This window comes from Geotrypetes seraphini, chromosome 5 (assembly GCF_902459505.1).
Source record: "Geotrypetes seraphini chromosome 5, aGeoSer1.1, whole genome shotgun sequence".
Lineage (NCBI taxonomy): Eukaryota > Metazoa > Chordata > Amphibia > Gymnophiona > Dermophiidae > Geotrypetes > Geotrypetes seraphini.
The window spans coordinates 13,899,261-13,923,073 of NC_047088.1; the positions used below are offsets into that span (position 1 = coordinate 13,899,261).

At 42.8% G+C, this 23,813-nt stretch overlaps 1 protein-coding gene across 1 annotated transcript in view; it reads left to right on the plus strand.

Annotated features, from left to right (window-relative positions):
- The window catches only part of CDX4 (caudal type homeobox 4), a 46,223-nt gene extending 24,281 nt beyond the window's left edge, over positions 1 to 21,942 (plus strand). The window contains exons 2-3 of the mRNA XM_033946865.1: positions 15,855 to 16,000; positions 21,135 to 21,942. Of these exons, the coding sequence (XP_033802756.1) occupies positions 15,855 to 16,000; positions 21,135 to 21,368 (380 nt within the window). The 3' untranslated portion in view covers positions 21,369 to 21,942. The remainder of the gene's footprint in view (positions 1 to 15,854; positions 16,001 to 21,134) is intronic.
- The last annotated feature ends 1,871 nt before the right edge of the window (positions 21,943 to 23,813 follow it).

A 23,813-nucleotide genomic window follows, 5' to 3' on the forward strand; every position in this document is an offset into this window, starting at 1 on the left:
AATGCCTAGCTAAAAAGATAAGTCTTCAATGAAGACCTACATTTAATATATGAGAACTCACAACGTAACTCATTTGGAACAGAAGCAAAAAGGGCAGTTGCAAGTTGACGTTGGCCTAACCAGATGACTTGGAGGTAAGGTTAATTGACTTAAGGCCGATGAGCGTAGAGTACAAGTAAGTTTATAAGGAACAAGTAATTTTGCAAGAAAGTCGGGTTGCCCATTGTGCAGTACTTTAAATGCTAAAGTTAAAGCTTTATGCATTAAATGATATTTGATAGGTAGCCAGTTATGTTCTTTAATTAGCGGAGAGACGTGATCATATCTTCAGGAATTAGTAAGAATTCTAATAGCAGTCTGTAATTTCTTAAGAGATACCTGAGAAAGTCCAAAATACATGATGTTACAATAATCCAATGAACATAAGCTTTCCCATCCCAGGGCAGAGCCGAAGGTCCATCAAGCCCAGTGTCCTGTTTCCAACAGTGGTCAATCCAGGTCACAAGTACCTGGCAAGATCCCAAAAGAGTACAACAGATTTTATGATGCTTATCCTAGAAATAAGCAGTGGATTTTCCCCAAGTCCATTTTTAATAATAGCAGTGATATTTTGAGTGTTTCATTTATTCCTATCTAAATTATTAATGAAAAGTTATTCCATATTTTAAAAACAGATATAGGTGACTGGAACTCGTGTAGGAGTAACAAGATAACAAAAGTATCAGCTTCTTCTCATGGTAATTCAGTTCTCTTTGTAAACTTGTTGTGAGGCCTGTTTTTATCTGGATAACCCTGTCTTGGATTTTGAGGCCTATCTGTCCGAAAGAGGCAGCAGGTTCCTTTTAACACTTCTTTTTCTGGCTTTGATATGCAGCCTGGTCTCTCTCAACCCCCCCTCCTTTCTGCGGGGGTTATATTGCCGGAAAGGGTGATGATTTTCACAGCAAATAAAGAGGCCTTGCTTTATTGTCTCCTGAAGAAAGGCTCTCTAAACTTTATGACCAAGGTGAATTGGAAAGCTCTTTCCTTTCCCCTTCTAATCCAGGCCTTATTTTTCAAAATGACTGAGTCCAGGATTACCCTGCTAAATTTTAACTCCTTCTCTGTTTGACTTTGATTTTCCACTTTATCAAATAAAAACTCAAAGCAAATCACAATCCATAAACCAAGCCCCATTACAAATTACAGTGTTCCACCAAAGTCCATAAACCACATCCAATTTATGAGTTCTATATCAACCCTAAAAAAGCTCCTATTAATTTGTATAGTACAAAGTCTACTTGACCAATCCAGTACCATCAGTAAATAAATTGCTTCCAAAAAGAGGCTCAGGAATTGCCTTCCCCAACAGCCAAATTTTAATTTTCTTCACAAATTCCAGGGACTGATTCTATAAATGACAATTTAACCCCCTCCCCCCTTTTTACAAAACTGAGGAAGCGTTTTTTAGCGCAGAAGGCACGCTGAATGCTCTGCACTGCTCCTGACACGCATAGAGTTCCTACGAGCGTCAGAAGCAGCGTAGAGGATTCAGTGCCTATGCTAAAAAAACGCTTCCGCGGTTTTGTAAAAGGGGGGAAAGTTAGGTGGCAGTAGGCACTATTTCACGCCTAACTTAAGTGAGCTGCAGCTGTATATGCTACTTAATGTCCCATTTAAATTTTAAAAAATGTAGCCACCTATCCGCACCTCCCAAAATGGCGCCATAATCATGGCTATGGAGGCACTTACGGCCGAAGTAGACATGGCCAACGCCGGAAATGCCAATAGGCACTGGTAGGCACCGGAAAAGTAGGCCTTCAAAACCTTGGCCTACCTTACATGCAATTTGCAATTCTGCAAACGGTGCAGCTGCGTGACTGACACGCGATCAGCAGCGCTTTTGTAAGTGGTCATCAACTGCCGTTTGCAGAATCTGGCCCTAAGTGGGTTTGAGTTGCAAAAGAGGCAAATGCCATTCTTTTTTTTTAATTGAAATTTTACAAATACAAAAGTATAAGACTAAATCAAAACAATAAGCTGCAGACACCAAAATATACCTATTAATATGTAAAATATAGTATAGTTAATCTACAAAGTAAAGTTAATTGGGATTTACATGAGTCCTTCCATATTCATCAAGAGGGGTCCAAATTTTTGTGAATCTGGCTATGTTATTTTGTTTGAACGTTATTATTTCCTCAGACTTTCTGATGACACAAAGGTGATTCCACCATTCGTAATAATTAAGCCTCGAATTGTCTTTCCAATTGGAAACAATATGGTGGATAGCTAAGGCAATCAGGAAATCAAATATTTTTTTTATATAACGGTGGTATCGATATATCTGGATTATGATTGATTTATATGACATGGGCAACTCATTAATATTCATGTTTACAACTGAGCAGATTTTGGACCAAATGGCTGACCAGTAAACTTGTAAGTTAGGACATTCATATAAGAGGTGTATTAGAGTCCCAGGTTGCTGTTGGCATGACCAACAGAGATCTGAAGTCGCATGTAATACTTTAGCCATTTTAGCATAATGAAAAATGTAGACTGGCATATGGATGCCGACATAGTAGGTCTAGCTGAGAATGCCCAATCTATTACTCTTGGATTTTCATTGAAATCTGTTGCCCACATATTATCGAAGGGAATATCTTTTTCTCCCTCACACTCTCTTAAGATTTGATATAGTTTTGATGCTCTTTTGGAGCAAATACCATTCCATAAGCCATTTCTGGTTTTACCTGTGAATGGGCTGATGTTTCTAACCGTGACTCCCTCTAATGACATAAAAGGAAGCAAAAGCTCCTTAGGACAGAATGGCTCCATTCGGATAATACGCTGAACAACATCTGCTGCGTCACGAAGCTCAAGCGGCTCCTTCAGAACTGGTGTAACGTGATAATAGAGCCATATTGTGAAGGAAGGCAGATGCTTCAGTGAAAGGAAACTGCAGTTATGTGTCTCAGGCAAATAAGGCTGTAAATTGCCAATTTTTTTTTCATGCACTCAAATGGATCCATGAGCAGATAAGTGTGGTGTTCAGAAGGATCCCTAAACTTTGAATCACTTCTGTTTCAGCTCTATTAGAGAATGACACAGGGACAAATTTTCCCATCCCGGTGAGTTCTTTTCCTATCCCTGCTCCATCCCTGCAAGCTCTGTCCTCATCTGCACAAGCCTCAGACACTTTAAAATCTTAAGTAGCAACATTCTAGAGCTCAGATTGTGATGTCATAATGCCTCATTCCACTAATGTCTAAGCTCCGTCCTCATCTGCACAAGCCTCAGACTTTCAAATCCTAAGTAGCAACATTCTAGAGCTCAGGTTGTGATGTCATAATGCCTCATTCCACCAATGCCTAAGCTCCGTCCTCATCTGCACAAGCCTCAGACTTTCAAATCCTAAGTAGCAACATTCTAGAGCTCAGGTTGTGATGTCATAATGCCTCATTCCACCAATGCCTAAGCTCCGTCCTCATCTGCACAAGCCTCAAACACTTTAAAATCCTAAGTAGCAACATTCTAGAGCTCAGATCGTGATGTCATAATGCTTCATTCAACCAATGGCTGAGCTCTGCCCTCATCTGCACAAGCCTCAAACACTGCAAAATCATAAGTGTTCAAGGCTTGTCAGGTTAAGGCAGAGCTTACAGGAATGGGGCAGAGACAGGGGCAGCAACAAAACTCAGGGGAAATTGAGTTCCTGCAGGGACGGAGACAAATTTGTCCACGTGTCATTCTCTAAATTCTATTCCCTCAGTTAGAGGAGAAGACTGCCGATTCTCTGTTTTGTCTGTTGACCCATCTTTGAATAAAAACCTCAAGACCCATCTAGACTGCCTGTTATCAATTTCTGATGAACTAATTCAGAGTCTCCATTATCTTTGAAGGTGAAGGTAAAGCGCAGATGAAATATTCTCTGTGGTATTGAGACATGAATGGAAGCCAGGCAGACCTAACAGAGCTTAGACTGTTCATCTGATGTCATCTTATATAGTTCTATGCATTCAAGGCATTCTAGACATATGCATCTAAGATACTACTTTATCCATATAAGACATTCTGAAAGTTTGACTTATTCTGAATGAAATACTTATAATCCTAATGAAATTATTTTTGCAGCAGACTGGATAGCCATAAAACTTGAATTGGGGCCGTATACTAGCAGGATTCTTTTTTGAGGGGGTGGGGTGGGTCGGAAGGGAAGATCTGTCTCTATTTACAGTTCAGATTATTATCCAAAGGTGTGGTACCCAACCTGCTCTGAGGGAACCCCCAGCCAGGTAGGTTTTCAGGATATACACAATGAATATGCAGTGAAGTTATATGGGCATCTTTCCTATGAATATTCAATGTACAGTAGGTATCCTAAAAACCTGACTGGTTTCAGAAAAACCGAAACTGAAAACCAAAGTGTGTTTACTGTGACTGACTTGTGCCATATTCAGTGACAGCCGAGGTCAATAACTCCCCAGAGAGGCGAATTCCTAAGGAGCTCATCCCAAAATCCTGCTATAATTTTGTATGACAAAGTTTAAAACACACCTTAAGACATTCCTCTTTAAAAACGCTTATCAAAATTCCAACTGAGTTCCCAAATAAAAACGCTTTCAGGAAGCGATACCCCATTTTTTCATCTTGTTTTATTCTTCCCTTCCTTTTATTTTCATTTATATAATGTATTTATTTTTTTTTATTAATCTTTATTCATTTTTAAAACTCACAATAAATGTAACATAAAATACAATCATTTTATACTTTAACATCACTTAATATATCATCAAATTCTAACTCGCATCAAATATCCCTCCTCCCTTATATCCAACAATTATTCATAAGCATAAGAAATCATAAAATATTCCCACCCCCTCCCCACCCCACCCTGGACGTGTATGAACAAAAGGGAAAAAAATTAATATTTATTCTATGCAGGAATTTCAATCTTTACAGTATCTTGTTAATGGCTCCTAAATAACCTGAAATTTCTTAAAATTTCCCTGCTGCATGGCAATTATCCTTTCCATTTTAAATATGGGCCACAAAGAATTCCATCAAAAGCTATAATTCAGCCTATGCCAATTTTTCCAATAATTCGTTATATGGCAACCCCTCTCATAATGAGTAGAAGCTTATTATTAGAGGATATTTGGTTCTTAGCCCTCATTGATATGCCAAACAATATGGAGTCATAGGATAATGCCACCGGATTATCTAACAAACTATTTATTTGACCCCATATTGATTTCCAAAAGACAAGTATCAATGGACAATAGAATAACAAATGATCTAATGTCCCAGCTTCAAGATGACAGTGCCAGCATCTATTAGATTTAGAGCTATCCAGCTTCTGTAAACGAACCGGGGTCCAAATGTTTTTTTTTTTAACTTTCCCTTCCCCTTTCTTTCCTTCTGTCCCATACCCATTGTAATCAAGTCTTTGTTTTGATCTCAATCCCCCTATTTTTATTTAGACCTTTTTTTTTTGTTATACATAATTTTAATATTTTAAATAATTTTTTTACATTTTATCATTGTAAACCGACCAGATACTTGTGATGGTCAGTATATCAAAATATTAATAAACTTGAAACGTATGAGAAGGATTTCTTTGGAGTACAATATTTATTTTAAAAACTACTGTGCAAAATCCTAAGTGTAGTTCATAAATAAGAATCCAAAGAGTAGCCCCCTGGTGGTCTAGTGGTGTAGCCAGGGCAAGAGTGATGCTCCAGCCACGGCAGCCATTTTGAGAGCAGAGCCACACTAGGCAGGAATAAGTGGGCACTTCGCCTGCCCCAACTATACCCCTAGACAGCAGTGTGTGGTGAGGGCTTTCAGGGGGTAGATTCAGTGACTTCCCAGCTTAATGGGCTAAGGATCTGAATTACGTATTTACATCTTCTAATTCCTACCGACAGTTTTGACGTGCTTTAAAAACGCATCTCTTTACGGAATCTTTTGGAAGTTAGATATTTGTTGCTGTGTTCATCTGTATTTTTTATCTTTTGTGAACCGCATAGAACTTAGCGGTATTTGCGGTATAGAAGTGAGTTTTATGTTATGTTATGTCTACAGCCCTGCTTTTTTTATTTTGTTTACTTTTTGTTTGTAGCAGTTTCATTTGTTGGGTAGGCAGCCTGCTCAACCAATCAAACTGCACCGAACAAAAAGTAACCCCTCCCCCAAAAGAAGCAGGGCTCTTGGGCTGGGGATTCTCCGAACCCCCTGAAGGTCCTGGCAGTATTAATCTGAATTTGATTGGCTGAGCAGCATTTGCCAGTTGTCTGCTCAACCAATCAAATTCAGAACAGTGCCCTCAGGGCCTTTAGGGGGTGGGCTGAATCCCCTGAAGGCCCTGATCGTGCACCACTGCCCCTAGACCACCAGGACTGTCAGAGAGGTCTGGGAGGTCTACAGATAGAAAGGTGAGGACTTGGAGGGGGGGGGAAGGGGCAGGTCCTGCCCTGAGGAGAGAGGAAGACATATGGGACAAAGTATAAATTTTCTGCATCCACCAAAAACTTATGATCATTTTCAGCCAAAACTAAAAACATGGCTGAAAATTAAAATAATTTTCAACCAAAACTGGACAAAAAGGGCCTTAACTTGTAGGCACCAGTCAATGCGCTTGTCAATCATGCGCATGAGGCCATTTATAGAATCATGCCTAGCAGCGCCGAAGGGTTTTCTTAGCCTACTGTACCAGCGCCAAACACAGACAACTAGAGATGCCTAAGTCAACCTCGCCCATAGCCTCTCCTACTTTACAGGTAGGCATCGCTAGGTGCCAGACAGTATTCTGTGCACAGCTTTAATTAACCCCCAAAGCCCATAGGGATTTAAAGGGTTTGGGGGCTTTTGCCGCATGGCAGTCAGTAGTGCAGCTTTGTAAAAGAGGGGTTTTATTGTTTATCATTTTTTTGTGTCGTTTTTTAAATGCATGGTCAATTACCATACCAAATGAAGCAATTAAAACCAATTAGGCTCCAAGCAGAATTCAGTTAGGCGTAGCTAGACGCCTAACCAAGGTGACATTTCTAGAATTTTCCCCAAAATGAATTTGGCCCTGAAATTTGGTTGACCTCCATTACAAACGAACACAGGCAGGAATGATTGGCATCACTCAGTGCTTTTCGTGTGCAAATGCCAGCACCAATTTAGAACATAAGAATAGCCTTACTGGGTCAGACCAATGGTCCATCAAGCCAATTAGCCTGTTCTCACGGTGGCCAATCCAGGTCACTAGTACCTGACCAAAACCCAAAGAGTAGCAACATTCCATGCTACTGATCCAGGGCAAGCAATGGCTTCCCCCATGTGTTTCTCAGTAACAGACTATGGACTTTTCCTCCAAGAAATTGTCCAAGCCCTTCTTAAAACCAGCTACACTATCTGCTCTTACCACAACCTCTGGCAACGCGTTCCAGAGCTTAACTATTCTCTGAGTGAAAAAATATTTCCTCCTATTGGTTTTCAAAGTATTTCCCTGTAACTTCATCAAGTGTCCCCTAGTCTTTGTCATTTTTGACGGAGTGAAAAATCGATCCACTTGTACCCGTTCTACTCCACTCAAGATTTTGTAGACTTCAGTCCTATCTCCCCTCATCTGTCTCTTTTCCAAGCTGAAGAGGCCTAACTGTTTTAGTCTTTCCTCATACGAGAGAAGTTCCATCCCCTTTACCATCTTGGTCGCTCTTCTTTGAACCTTTTCTAGCGCCATTATATATTTCTTGAGATAAGGAGACCAGAATTGAACGCAATACTCCAGATGAGGTCGCACCATAGAGCATTATAACATTCTTAGCACTTGCAAAAGGAACCAGGTAAAATAACTCTTTTTCCCAAATTGTTGAGCGTTGGGCAACATGGAGGTTAGCACAATTTTTTTTTTAACGGCAGGGGGATTGGAATTTGATCTTCCGCTTGGACAAGGTGTATTAAGCGGTTTACTATCAGGTAGTCAAGCATTTTTACCTATCTGTCCCAGCGGGCTCACAGTCCATCTTATGTCCCTGGGGCAGTGCCCAAGGTCGCAAGAAGCAGTGTGGGGTTTGAACCCACAATCTCAGCGGTGCTGAATCACGGGTGGAGAACTCAGGTCCAAAAAACCAGCTAGTAGGCGCTCATGCCTGCCTTGGAGCTGACACAAAAGTCAGCATGGATATATATATATTTTTTTAAATATACGTGAGTTTTCATTGCAAAAAACCTCATGTCTATTCTATTAGTGCACCCTATCCATGTCCCTTTGAAATCTCATCTCAGAAATCTACACTTGGAAATAGCAATTTTCTACAATTATTTTACACATCTTTGCAATCTACATATATAAATGCTTCTAAAACAACCCTCTATAAGAATTTAGGAGTTACAACTCACTGCAGACTTTGCTCAATATTCTACCGTTCCTCCTCCTTTTCCCACCCATCTTGCTGGTTTCATTTTGCAGATACAGACCAGTTTTTAGTACAGTATATTGGCTTTTTTTCTCTCTTTCTTTTGTCCAAGGGAACCATCTGAAGCAATATGACAGCTACTAATCTGGGAAATCTTAACAAATAATGGAACTACAAATATATTGTTATGCATGAAAAACAGGGGTCACTGTGAAATTAAACAGGTGGAGGGGCATAATCGAAAGAAACGTCTAAGTCCTTTTCGTCTAAGTCGCAAGTCGTCCAACGTCAGACACAGCATAGGACACATTTTCGAAAAATACGCCCAAAATTTATTTATTTATTTATTCCGAAAATCGTCTAAATATACGTCCAGCCGCCTGATCGTCCAAGCTGCTAAATCATCTATCTTTATACCACATTTTCATCCAAATATTCATCCAAGTCAAAAACACCTAGAATAAGCCCTGTTGGACGTGGGAGGGGTCAGCAAAGTGATGGACTGGACACCCAGACATGGCATCTGAATAGTGGGGTACCTTACAGGGCACTGCTATGAACTTCACAAAAAGGGTGCCCCATAAACATCTCACTACAGCTCCCTTATAGGTCATGGTGAGCCCCCCATAACACCCCCAAAACGTATTATGCCCACCTGTCTACATCCCCAATAGCCCTTATGGCTGCGGGAGCCACTTATATGGCAGTAAAAAAGGGTTTGGGGGATTTTGGGGGAGTGCTCATGTTTCACCATGAATGTAGTGATTACAGTGGCTTATGGGCCTGGGTCCTCTTCTCCATGGGTCCCTAACCCACCCCCAAGATGACTTAAGCCGCCTCTGTGCAGCTCTACTAGGCTTTCCTATGGCAGGCTGCCAGGTGCTGATGTTCTGGAGGCAGATAGTTAAAGCTGTGATTGTGATTTTTAGGGGGGGGGGTCGGTGATCACTGGGGTAGTGTGTGGGGGTCTGTACTATGTGTTTGTAGTGCTTATCTGGTCACTTTATATAGGTTTTTGTGACAGACCATGTTTTAAATGGCCTAAGTCACAACGTCCAAGTTCCGTCTAGGCTGTTTTGTAAAACTTTCGGTTATATATTCAGTATGACTAAGTCTAGCACGGCCCACGGCACGCCCATATCCTGCCCTCGATACTCCTCCTTAAACGCCCTGTTTAGCTCTGGTCATTCAGCGGCACTGGGAAGGCCTAGGTCGTTTGTAAACACGTCCAAAACCCGTTTCGTTTATGATCGTCCAAGTGCCAACTAAGGCCGGTTTTTGAACGTTTTTCTATTTCAATTATGAGCCCCTAAGTTGTATAGACTTAAATTTATACATGCTTAATATTTATTATTTATTTAAAAAAATTCTAACCCGCTTCAACCTAACAAAAATACAACACAAACACAACTGCAACAAATATTAAAATAATAAAGCATAGCTTATCTGACATATACCTCAGGCAATAACACAGCCCAATCAAGTAAGCGCTTCCATAAACAAAGTTGTTTTCAAAACCTCTTTAAATTTCTGGATATCAGGGAGCGTTTGAAGTTATTCCACAATGATACACCTGAAATCAAAATTGCAGATGCTCTGGTACTTGAATAATGAACACATAGCAATCCATCTGTTGTCAATCGTAAAGTTTCTTCTGATCTCAGGTATCTATTTGGATGATATAAGCTCATCACCTGTGTCAGATACCAGGGAGTCTTACAATGAATAACTTTAAATATCAATACCAAAACCTTAAACACAATCCGGAACTTAACAGGTAACCAATCGAGCTAGTTTAATGATGGCGTTATGTGTTCAAAATCTTGTGCCACCACAAAGGAGGCGAGCTGCTGAATTTTGCACTACTTGTAATGCCTTGCGCTATAAAGATGCAAGCCCCAAGTAGAGGGCGTTAAGAACATAAAAATTGCCTTACTGGGTTAGACCAATGGTCCATCAAGCCAAGTAGCCCATTCTCACGGTGGCCAATCTGGGTCTCTAGTACCTGGCCAAAACCCAAAGAGTAGCAACATTCCATTTAGAATCCTAAAGAATAGCAAGATTCTAGAACCCCAAAGAGTAACAAAAGATTCTAGAACCCCAAAGAGTAGCAACATTCCATGCTACCGATCCAGGGCAACCAGTGGCTTCCCCCATGTCTTTCTCAATAAAAGACTATGGACTTTTCCTCCTGGAACTTGTCCAAACCTTTCTTTAAACCAGCTATGCTATCCGCTCTTACCACAACCTCTAGCAATGCGTAACTTCAAGTGTCCCCTATTTTTTGTAATTTTTGACAGAGTGGAAAATCGATTCACTTGTACCCGTTCTACTCCACTCAGGTTTTTGTAATCCAATCTTTGAATTACCATAGATTGTACCACTAAATGGAAATCATAAGATGGAAGCATAGGTTTTAATCTACTCAGCAGTCGCACGTGGAAGAAAGCGGACTTGACCACTGCCAATACCTGCTTGATGTGGAATCAAGCCAAACCACCCGGTATCTTCCATTTCTTTTGTAATATAAGTCTCATGTGATTAATCTGAACACTCTCGGGCCACAATGGATCCCCAACTCTATCCACTAACATCACCTCTGTCTTTGCAAAATTTAACACCAATTTGTGACCAGCCATCCAATGATCTACAGCTTGTAAACACATATGTAATTTTGTCCTCATCTCACTTGTCCAATCAGTCACTGGGAAAATATAATTGAACATGTTAGCTATATATGGACATCTTTTCTCTTTATCACTTCTCTTCTTCATCTCTCTTTAGGAATTGATTTTTCTTTGATATGGAATATAATTTAAAATATAAACCACTTGGGTCTGTAATATGCTGTATACGGTATAACAAATGATAATAAACATAACATATGGCTCAAAACAAACTGTGGAACCAATGTTCTATATGAGAAAATATATTAAAACAATTTAAAAACAGTCAATAAGCTGCAATATGTAAAAAAAATGCAGATGTGATACAAAATATACACATATGTAAAGGAAATGCACTGTTGTGTAATAATGACACCAAACTACAGAGCATCAAAACTACAAATTTATGTCCCCAACTGAATACTGAGATCTGAAACAGAAAAACGGCTGATCCTGCCACCTGGCCACTCATTTGCGTCTGAGACAGTTTGAAGACGCTCTTATTCTCATTACATAGCCAGATTATGGCACATCATCCCCCCATCCATTAGATCACTAGACAGTCTTTGGAACTTCAGGAAGGCCGTGAAAACCTTCCTCCTTACAATCCCAGCTCCTTAACGACCCACGTCTACACCCCGGATGGATGGATCTCAAAGGTTCCACCTAATACACCAAATGGTACCTCACGAAAACTCACTTGAATTACTACCACATTCTCCGACACCCAAGAAGCTAAGAAAAGCTATGTTACCTCCATGTTATATCGACACTGTAAACGCTAAAATTTATTCCACCTTATATAACCCCTCCCCCCATGTTATATATACACTATTCCGCCATTACCTTGCGGTTCAAGGCGGATTACAAAAGGAGTTATCTGGCCATTTCCAGAGAATTGCGGTGTTAGTTTGTCTTCAAGGATTTCTTGAATAGCATGGTTTTTATTTCTTTTCTGAACAATTTGTAGTCTGGGGTCGTTACCAGTAAACTGGAGAGTTGGTGGTCCAGTTTTGCTGCTTGTGTGGCTAGAAGGCCATCGTACAGTTTTTTTCGTTTGACGCCTCTGATTGGGGGGATGCGTGAACGGTTTGTGGGTTCTCCTGTGTCTGGTTGAGGTAGTTTGGATTAGGCGGTTGTTTAGATAGGCTGTAAACGCTGCAACTTACTCCACCCTATGTCTACTAAGTCTGAATTTTTAAGTCTGTATGTTATGTCTTCACTGTAAATGCTGTAAAGCCTGTATTTCTCACTAAAACTTGTCCTACCCATACTATGAATGTACTCCTGTAACCCGTACTGGGCTCCTTTGGGAGGACGGGCTAAATAAATGAGCTGTTATTCAAAAAATGTATATAGATGGTACGGACCCGGCACAGTCCGTGGTTTGGCTATGAATAGCCTCGGGGGTCCAATATGGAATTCACTACCATGTAAGACAGTGTCCTGCAAACTTTTCGGCCGGAAGGCACCCGGAAATGCATGGACGCCAACACGATGACGTCATGCCTATGTGGAACAACACCTTAAGTGACCTAATCCTGAACGCGCCAACATACCATTCATTCAGCAAATCACTAAAAACTTTCTGTGTGACCCCTCCCCACATTTTCTATCTTAAACTGCAGCTCTTCCCCCATTTCCTATTTGTTTACGTCATGTCAAAATTTTGTGTGTGTGGGGGGGGGGGTTAATTTAATTTTAATTTTATATTATTGATTTTAATGTGACGCTTAGATACAGGATGATTTGCGGGATATTGAATATTAATAAACTTGAAAAGCAGCTCTAAATCAAATCCAGAAATAGTGCAATCATATGCAACAAGAAGAGACTCACAAGCACGTAACTAACTCGTGTCGTGTTCGCACCATCTATATACATTTTTTTGTATAAGAGTTCTATTGAATTTATATTATTACACATCAGTGCATTTGCTTTACATATGTGTATATTTTGTATCATGTGTGCATTTTTTTTACATATAGCAGCATTTAGCTATATTGTTTATTGAAAGCTTCTAGACCGCTACTAATAACTGGGGAGTCAAGTCAGAGCAGTTTGCATGAGCTTCTGTAAAGGTGGTACAATACATGAGCTTCGGTAGAGGTGTTAGAATACAGAGTTAATTAGAGCTTCTGCGAGGTGCGACAATACATGGGCTCTATACAGAGGTACAGGGGCTTCTGTAGCAGTGTTTATTTATTTATTTTTTAAATTTATAGACCACTTATGTCTAAGCGGTTTCCATACAAAACATACATAATATTCAGTCAAGCATCACATTACACCATGTTATAACCAGGTTTGGACAAGTTCCTGGAGGAAAAGTCCATAGTCTGTTATTGCACTGCTTGCCCTGGATCAGTAGTATGGAATATTGCTCTTCCTTGTGTTTTGGCCAGGTACTAGTGGACCTGGATTGGCTACTGGGCTTGATGGACCATTGGTCTGACCCAGTAAGGCTATTCTTATGGTCTTATGTTCTTATGATCAATTTCTGTTACATTTACAATCTAATAAAATATTCTCAACATAAATTCAAACCTAAAAATCTCTTCATATCCCTCATCTGGGTCAGGGTGAGAATAAAAATCATCAAATTTCTGTTCCAACTAGAGGTCTGCACGGGAACGGGGATCGCGGGAATCCTGCGGGTCCCGCGGGAATCCCCCCTAGTCCACGGGACTTCCACGGGAACCCCCCTCTGCCCAACGGGACTCCCACGGGGATGGAAGGCTTTGGAAGCAGGGTTCGTCCATATAATATAATGGACACGTCAGCCTTAGTAAAAGAGGGGGTTTATAAGTTAATTACCTGAACAGAAAACAAAATAAGGGTTCCACCAAAGAGATTCCACAAGGAAAACAGCAAAAGAAACTGTGGAATTGATGAGCCTGTCAGAAGAAATTGCTGCTTTTTATGGGGACGGGCGGGGATGGAGGTAATTCCTTGCGGGGACAGGTGGGGATGGAGAGGATCCTGACGGGGACGGGTGGGGACGGAGAGGATCCTGGCAGGGACGGGTGGGGACTGAGAGGATCCTGGCAGGGACGGGCAGGGATGGATGGGATTTCTGTCCTCGTGCAACTCTCTAGTTCCAACATATACTAATACTGGATCAATCTTCATTCTATATCATAAATGGTGTCAACAAATACAGTTATTAATATCGGCATAATTATGCCATAATCAATCATCCTACTTATGTTACTTATGTTCCATCAATCATCCTACTTATATGCATATGTTTATACCACATCAATCAAATATTGACTGTTTTTAATTTGTTTTAATAAATTTTGTCATTTAGAACATCAGTTCCACAGATTTTTTTTGTCTTGGATCTTCTATTTTCCTGTGGAATATTTTGGTGTTTTATTGTTCTTGATTTTTCAACTATGCATGGCTAACACCAGACATTTCAGCGTTGGCTACATCCTACCTATACGGTGTCTGTTAAGTTTCTGGCAAAATAGCACCTTGTAAGAGATGTAAAGTGATCTATGGTGCACTGTGCTTTGAGATAAAAGGATCTGGCATTTTGTTTATGGTTGCTGAATACCAAAGACATTCATTTGTGAGATCACCTTGTAGCTCTATGTAGGCCTGTGCACCATATTAACACCTCAAAAGAATTTAGAGAACTGCTTTAGGGAGCATGTCCCACATCAAAACGAGTTTACACAAGATCAAAGCCAATTTAAAAAGGTCACATAGGTCATTTAAGTTCCACAGGTAGCCCTAGTGTAAAAAAAACCAATCAATCACAGAAAACACATGTGATCTGTTTCAGTGATTTGCATTGAAGAAATCAGTGCAACTGCCGCTAATCCCAGGAAGCAAGAAGGTAGACTGGAATCGACATTGGGCCAGAAGTCCCTGAGGAGAATAACAACCGCCTCTTATCGCCATTTTTCTGAAGCTGGTGCTTCATTGAGGAACAAAGAAAGTGCCAGATTCACTAAACGCACCAATCGTGTCCCGACCAGTTTGTGATCGTTCTCTGACCCAACTCAATTCACTAAGCTCCCGCCCGATCCGATCCGCCCATGCAAATGAGGGGAGATGGCATACATAAGTAGGAAGGCTAAGCAGGAGAAGGAACACCCATTGGGTTTGCCGATCCAACATGAAACAACTGCTGAGGGCCAGTCGCTTACTGTCCTTGCCGACTCTCCTGCTCTCTGCCGTCCTGAAATCCCAGTATCGAGGTTACAACCCCAACCATCAAAATTAAAAATATAACTGCAAAACTGTAATATATCTATACATGCCCATGAACTCCCTTTTTATATATTCTGCAAAAAGCAAAGGCTAGCCCGTGGTTTTAACTCGCGGGTTTAAAGCGTGTTCTGTTCCATAATCTGGCTGCACAAAAATCATTCCTATTAAAATGTCCACTCGTAGGGCCAGCAAGTAAACTGCGGCCACCCCTCCCCCTTTATTTTGAGCTCGCCTGTGCGAGGAGCAAGCGCAAATGGCATCTACAACCAACAAGGATAATCTGCACATGCGTCTCGATCGCTTGTGGGCGTGCGTCCAATCAGATCATTTGCATGCTGAATCTGTAGTGAATCGGTCGCTCGGCAAAACTCGGCCACGGATCACCCAACAACGATCCCGATCGGTGAGTTGAGTGAATCTAGGCCAAAGACTCACCCTGATTAAACTTTCCTCAGCAATTAATTAATTGTTTCCAGAGCCTGTCCCTTCCAGATGCCATCTTGCACAGTTGCAGGGATCAACTTAGAGTTTGCAATACTGTGTCTTAATCTTCTTATTTCCTTACTCACAGGTAAAACCAGGACAAAGGAGAAATACCGGGTAGTCTACACAGATCACCAGAGATTAGAGCTGGAGAAAGAATTTCACTATAACAAATACATTACCATCAGGAGAAAATCGGAACTTGCAGCCAACCTGAGACTTTCTGAGAGACAGGTACAATGAACTACATTTAACATTTGTTTAGAGGCCGACTTGAAAGTGCTTTCTATAAATGACTGTTCCAGCTCTATGAGGGTGGTTCTAGGTAACTCAGGGGTTTAGGAAGTTGTTAAAAACCCACTTTTTGTCCAGGCATTTAACTGAAATGAAGGGTTTTCTATATTTAGGGTGCTTTCAGTATGATGATTGGCTTATGGATGTTCGGTTATTTTATTGATGTAATCATTTATTTTTAAATGTTGGTTTGTTTTAATGATTTTGGATGGTTTTGTTTTTTTATTGTAAGCTGCCTAGGTTTTAAATGGATAAATATTTTAAATAAATAAACAGATGTCTAAAGAGCACTTATTCTTTACAGAATACTAGCATAGCATAACAGGTGAAATACACATCTATAATATAGAAGCAAGTATTACACTAACCATAGGCATCGGATCAGGGGAGGCCACAGGGGCCACGGCCTCCTCAAAAATTGACAATCAGAAGTATGGCTCTCCCAACTCCCCCACCTACCAGCTCCCAGCTGCACTTCTTCTTCCTGTGTAGGCAGGGCGCTGCAGAAAGAACACTTCCGGGACAGGCAGGAAGACAGCGGGAGGCTGGCTTTGTTGTACTGCCAGCTCCATGAAGATTTTAAATTATAGGTGCGGGGAAGTGGTAGGTAGGAGAGTCGGGAACTGGGAAGAGGTCGCAGTCATACCACAGGATCCAGCTGAAAGGGGGGGAGCTGGGGTTGGGAATGAGGGAAGGACAGATGCTGTATGGGCTGGGGGTTGGGAAGGCAGGGAAGGACAGATGCTGCATAGGCTGGGAGGGGGTTGGGAAGGACAGATGCTGAACGGGCTGCGGGGGACTGGGAAAGCAAAGGACAGATGTTGCATGGGCTGGGAGGGGGTTGGGAAAGAAGGGAGGGAAAGAGAGATGCATGGGTGGGGTGGTGGGAAGGGAGGGAAAGAGAGATGCTGCCGGTGGGTGAGGGAAGAGAAAAAGAGAATTGTTGGACATAGGTATGTGGAGTGGGAGGGAAAGAGAGAAGGTAAACAGGGAGAAAGGAAGAAAGAGGGAGAACTGTTGGACATGATAGTGGTGGAGAGGAGATAGGGAGAATTGTTACACTGGGAGGGAGGCGAGATGACTCAAAGAAGGGAGAGATGTCAGATTCCAGAGAAGGATGATGGAAGGAGGGAAGAGAGAGATGACAGACCACTGGAATGGGAAGGAGAGAGAGATGCCAATCCACAGAATGGAAGGGAAGGAGGGGAGAGAGATATATCAGACTACAGGAAGCAGAGATGAGAAGGAGAGAGATGTTAGACCATGGGTAGAGGGAGAGAGAAATGCCAGACCATGGGAAAAGAGAGAGATTCCAGGCTATGGAAAGGAGAGGAGAAAGATGCCAGACAATAGGAAGGGGGAAACAGAGATATCTGACTATAGGAGAGGAAGAGAGAGAGGGATGCGATGGTGCACAGAGATGGAAGGGAAGGAAAGACAGAGGGAGGAGATGGAGCACAGCAATGGGTGTGGCAGGCAAGAGATAAGAATAAATGCTTTTTATGGATAGACTAGTCTTTAAGCCCGTTACATTAATGGGTGTTAGAGTAGATGTCTGTCTGTCTGGGGGGGGGGTTTCTTTGTCTCTCTCTCCTTGCGCTGCCTGTCTGTCTGTCATTTTTTCTGTCTGTGTGTCTCCCTATGTCCTTAGTGCCCTCAGTGCCTCCTTCCTATGTCCTTAGTGCCCCTTCCTATGTCCTTAGTGCCCCTAGTGCCTCCTTCCCATGTCCTTAGTACCCCTTCCTATGTCCTTAGTGCCTCCAGTACCACCTTCCTGTGTCCATAATGTCCCCAGTGCCTCCTTCTCATGTCCTTAGTGCCCCCAGTGCCTCTGTACTGTGTCCTTAGTGCCCCAATGCCTGCGTACTGTATCCTTAGTGCCCCTAGTGCCTCCTTCCCGTGTCCTTAGTGCCCCCAGTGCCTCTGTCCTGCTTAGTGCCCTCAGTGCATCTTATGTCCTTAGTGCCCTATGTCCTTAGTGCCCCCAGTGCCTCCTTCCTATGTCCCCATCATTATCTTCCAGACTTTGTCCCACCCCCACCCCCGATGCCAGTCTACCTGCCTGCCTCCACCCCCCTGAGCAGCATGTTTCCATTGAAACCCCCCACCCCACCCCTGATGCCTGCCTGCCTGCCTCCCATCCCCCTAAGCAGCATGTTTCCATTGAAACCCCCCCGATGCCAGCCTGCCTGCCTGTCTCCCATCCCCCTGAGCAGCATGTATCCATTGAAACTCCCCCCCAATGCCAGCCTGCCTGTCTCCCATCCCCCTGAGCAGCATGTTTCCATTGAAACTCCCCCCGATGCCAGCCTGCCTGCCTCCCATCCCCCTGAGCAGCATGTTTCCATTGAAACTCCCCCACCCCACCCCCGATGCCAGCCTGCCTGCCATCCCCCTGAGCAGCATGTTTCCATTGAAACCCCCCAATCCCCCCATGATGCCAGCCTGCTTGCCTGCCTCCCATCCCCCTGAGCAGCATGTTTTTACCCCCCCCCTCCCGCGCTGACCCTACCCGGCACACCAGAAACCCCTGTTGACCCTCCCAGCCAACCCTCCCACCACTAGATGGCCGACAAACCTCATAGCTCCAGCAGCATCCCAGGCACAGTAAACACGCTGCTTCGGGTCTTCTACTGGCCTAATTTCCTCTGGGATGCGGCAGAGGAAATTAAGCCAGTAGAAGACCGCGAAGCAGCGTGTTTAATGTGCCTGGGACACTGCTGGAGCTGCGAGGTTTGTTGGCCATCTAGCAGTGGGAGGGTTGGCTGGGAGGGTCAACGGGGGTTTCTGGTGTGCCGGGTAGGGTCGGCTGGAGGGGGGGGGGAGTTGCGGCTTGTTAGTGGTGTGCCGGGTAGGGTCGGCCTGGGGGGGAGGGAGTTGCGGTGTGTTACCTGCCGCCGGTCCTTAGACGTGCGCATGCGTACTCTTACCTGCCACAGCCCGACAGATCAAGGATCAGGGAACACGGGGTAAGAGTGCGCATGCGCGCTTAGCATTTTATTATATAGGATGGGAATAGGTGAGCAGAAAGAGGGAGGAGATTATACACATGGATAGATGGAAAGGGAAGGCATGGAAAAGTAGATTTTGAGAAGAAAGCAGAAAAATGGAAGAAAGTTGAATGTTAAAAGTTAATGCTCAAGATGGATGTATGGCAGAAAGTGAAGGAGAGAAAAACAGCAAATGGATAAGGTGGCCCTGGATACACAGTTAAGAGCACAAACAGAAGGAAGTACAGCCAGAGACTGGGAAAAGATGGTTAGAAAAATAAAATCACCAGACAACAAAGGTAGGGAAATGATTTTATTTTCAATTTATTGATTTAAATGTATCAGTTTTGAGAATTTACATCTGTCTATATTTTGCACTGTTTAGGAAGAAATGCATTTGTTTCTATTTCTCTGGGGTTGTACTGCATGCAGAGTCTTGCATCTTAGGGTTTCGTTTGTATATATTAGTACTTTTAGTTTGTGGTCCTGTGTTCTGCATAGGAGTTTTTATCTGTGTTCTGCATGTGTGACCAAGGCCAGGTGTTCTGGTAGGAATGAATACTGAGAAGCATACAGTGTGCTTTGTGTATTTTAATTTTGTGGTTAACCATTATGTGTTGTTAATATGATTATATTGTGTGTATACAGTATATGAAAATGAATGGAAAAAATGATATTACAATTAGTACTATTGTGGGGGCCGGATCTGGGTGGAGCTTTTGCCCCCCCCCCCAAATAAAAAAGCGTTCCGCTGCCTATGACGCTAACTACAGAGCTGATGTAAGTGCTAGCACTTAAATGCTACAGATGCATGCAGGTGAGTTTCACCCATGTGTATGCCTACCTGTAAAACATATGCTATAAAGATGTACACATATTTACAGAACAACACTTACGGCCTCTTTTACAAAGCCGCGCAGCAACAGTCCCGAAGCCCTTTAAATCTCTGTGGGCTTCGGGGCCGTTAGCGCAGCGCAGCCGCTAGCGCGGCTTTGTTAAAGAGGCCGTTAGGCTAGGGGTACCAGATTTCTTCATTTAAAAAAAGAGAAGACACGTGGCCCCCACCTGCTCCCTCTGGCGGTTCATAGACAACGGTGCGAAAGACAAAAGCGCGCCCAGACAATTGAGCACAGCGCGGAGGTGCGCGTCGCTCTAAATTACTGTTTTTAGGGCTCCGACGGGGGTGTGTGGGGGGAACCCCCCCACTTTACTTAATAGACATTGCGCCGGCGTTATGGGGGGTTTGGGGGGTTGTAACCCTCCACATTTTACTGTAAATTTAACTTTTTCCCTAAAAACAGGGAAAAAGTGAAGTTTTCAGTAAAATGTGGGGGGTTACAACCCCCCAAACCCCCCACAACGCCCCCACAACGCAGCGCGATGTCTATTAAGTAAACTGGGGGGGTTACCTCCCCCACGTCCCTCACGTCGGAGCCCTAAAAACAGTAATTTAGAGCGGCGCACGCCTCCGCGCTGCGCTCAATTGTCTGGGCGCGCCTTTGTCCCGGCGTGCTTTTGACCTGACACCCCCTCTGGCCGGCAGGCCCACCTCTTCAAAATGATGGGCCTTTCCCTTCTCGTTGTATCCTGGGATGCACCGGGGAGGAGCCTAAGGCTCTGATTGACCCAGGCGCTTAAGGCTCCTCCTATGGGACTCTCATAAGCTTCGGTAGCCTGCAGAGGTCCAATGAGCTACTAATATTCAACGCCGGTGCCTGGACTTGTATTAAATTTGGATACTTTGTGGGTTGCTACAACATCCATGAAGAAATCTGTACATCCACAAACTTCCATCCTAGGTTCCTGAGCCGTCAAACACTAGTCATGTTCAAATGTGTTCCCTAAAACTGTGGTGACACCCAGTAGCTGGTCAACGCATGATGTACAGACTTCTCCATGGATGTCTAAATTAATTACAGGAGACTTATGCACTTAGAACTCTATTTGGAATTACAACCCAAGCTGCTACTTTGCACTTATGTCATGATTTCAGTTATTTGCTCTTTTCACAGAATTTCCTCCATGATAAGAGTTTCTCCTGATCTCAAACCTCTCTTTTTTTTCTCTCTCTTCTTATGGTACAGGTAAAAATCTGGTTCCAGAACCGACGAGCAAAGGAAAGGAAATTATTTAAGAAGAAAATAACTCAGTTTGATGGACTGGGTTCTCTTCATAGTGACTCTGGTTCTGCAAGCCCAATCCCTCTTTCGGACACTCTGACCACTGCAGAAATGCCCAATTCCTTGTTTCCACCTCCTCTTCCAGTAAATGGTCTATTGCACACTGGAAACCGGAAACAAGTCACGGTGTCTCAATAAGGAAACGGCAACAAACACCTCTAATATGTGACAGCAAAACAACTGTTTATGGAGAACATAAATCTGCGAGAAGTTGCGGGATTTGTCAATCTCAGGGACATCCTTAAGGCTGTAGCGTTTAGCACACAGACTTTTCGTGCAGCAGAGAAAAAACAGTGAATGTTACAAAAATCATTCTATAATCATCTGCTTTGCTCTATGGAAACCTTTTCTAAAGTCTAAAGAGGGCACCTGGAAAACTACAATTTCTGTTTTATTTTTTTTTCCTGATCACCTTTCATGAACAGAAGAACCTTGGTTATTCCCAGCCAATAAGAAATACATTCAGTCTTCAAGAGGACATTGTTTTAAAGACATTTACACCGATAAATAGTGATCTATCCATGCAAATTGTCTGATGGACAAGGCCCACCCTAAACATAGTCAAAAATATTCATGTTTGCCATAAGTACTTTCATGCTTTGCACCCAATGTAGACAGCCTGAAAACTGCCTCTCTGAGATGCAGCCGTAAAAAATGTACATTAAACACAGCCATCCAGCTGCTTCTCTGTGCCATTTTTGCTGTCAAATGACCAGGGTCAGCCACTGAGGAATGGCCTAATACTTTCAAATTTTTATTAAATGTTTACCATTTTATTAAATAAAAATAATATTAAACATCCCAAAGTATGTAGAAACCGAGACCTAACTACATAGGTCTACATAAGTAACAGTGGGATTTCACTTTTGGAGACTTTCATATCCTTGATGGGGTGCAGTTGGCTACATAAGTGATTTGGTTTTAATTTCTGGGGGCTTGATAGATAATTTTGGATGAATGTCCTATGTTATCTGTCCAGAAAGGTATTCCAGGGGTGGTGTCACTTACCTCCCCCTTTTACTAAACCACGATGGCGGTTTTTAGTGTAGGGAGTCGCGCTGATTGCTGCGTGCTGCTCCAGACGCTCATAGGAACTCTATGAGCATCGGGAGCAGCACAGAGCATTCAGCACGGCTTCCTGCGCTAAAAACCACTATCACGGTTTAGTAAAAGGGGGCATTAGACATTTAAAGGTGGCTTTTAGAAAGGAGGTAGACATCGGACTTCAGACGTCCAGGTCAAGCTGTCTCAAGTTAAACATAGTAACATAGTAGATGACAGCAGATAAAGACCCGGAAGGTCCATCCAGTCTGGCCGACCTGATTCAATTTAAAGTTCCGCTGGCATTTTGAAAAGTATCTGCTGACACAGAGCCTGTTCTAAAACACAGGGTGAACTGAATGTTTGTGCCCTACTTACATGTAGTAAGAGAATCCATTTTAGAATCATAAACATCTGAAGGGCACATAAACATTGACTTAGAAGATAATAAGCCCGCTAGGGACAGAGAAAGTGCCTGCATATAATAAACTGATCTGGCTGTATAAATGCAAAAGAGGAAAGAGATGGGCAGACTCGATGGGCCATTTGGCCTTTATCTGCCATCATGTTTCTATAATCAGAAAGTTCTATGACATCACAATGCAAGTGTTAAGAGCCTTAGCCAATAGGGAGAGGAGAAAGTAGATGCTGCTGATGGGCCATTTGGCATTTATCTGCCATCATGTTTCTATGTTTTTATGCCAAACAACAAACAAAAGAAGTAAGGTTCAGAGAGGAAAGAAGATCCACAAAGACTAATCTTCGTAACCCCACACGCTATTTTATTTCCCAACACTTGTTACACCATTCCTCAAAAAACTCTCGTTGGGCCCTACCTTCCCTTCCAATTGTTGTCCTGTCTCCATCTTCCTCTTTTTATCCAAGTTACTTGAACCTGCTATTCACCACCATTATCATGACTCTCTTTCACCTCATGCTATCATTCGGGCTTTCACCTTCTTCATTCTCCAGAAACTGCCCTTACAAAAGTCTCCAATGACCTTTTCCTGGCCAAATCCAGATTCCTCTACTCCATCCCTATCCTTTTTGGATCTATCTGCAGCTTTTGACATGGTAAATCACCACCTACTCATCGATACACTGTCCTCACTTGAATTTCAGGGCTCTGTTATCTCATCGTTTTCTTCATGTTTCTCATCATACCTTTAGCATATGCTGTGATGGATCTTCCTCTACCACCATTCTGCTGTCGGTCGGTGAACTTCAGGGCTCTGTCCTGGGATCCCTTCTTTTTTCCATCTACACTTCTTCCAATCTACACTTGGTGCTCTAATCTCCTCCCCGTGGCTTTCAGTATCACCTCTATGCCACCTGAGATCTCGACATTCAGTCCCGGGTTTCAACCTGTTTGTCTGACATCCCTACCTGGACATCTCACTGCCATCTAAAATTAAACATGGCCAAGACTGAGCTTCTTATCTTTCCACCTAAACCCGCCTCTCCTCTTCCCCCGTTCTCTGTTTCTATGAACAATGCCCTCATCCTCCCTGTCTTGTTGGCACGCAATATTGGGGTAATTTT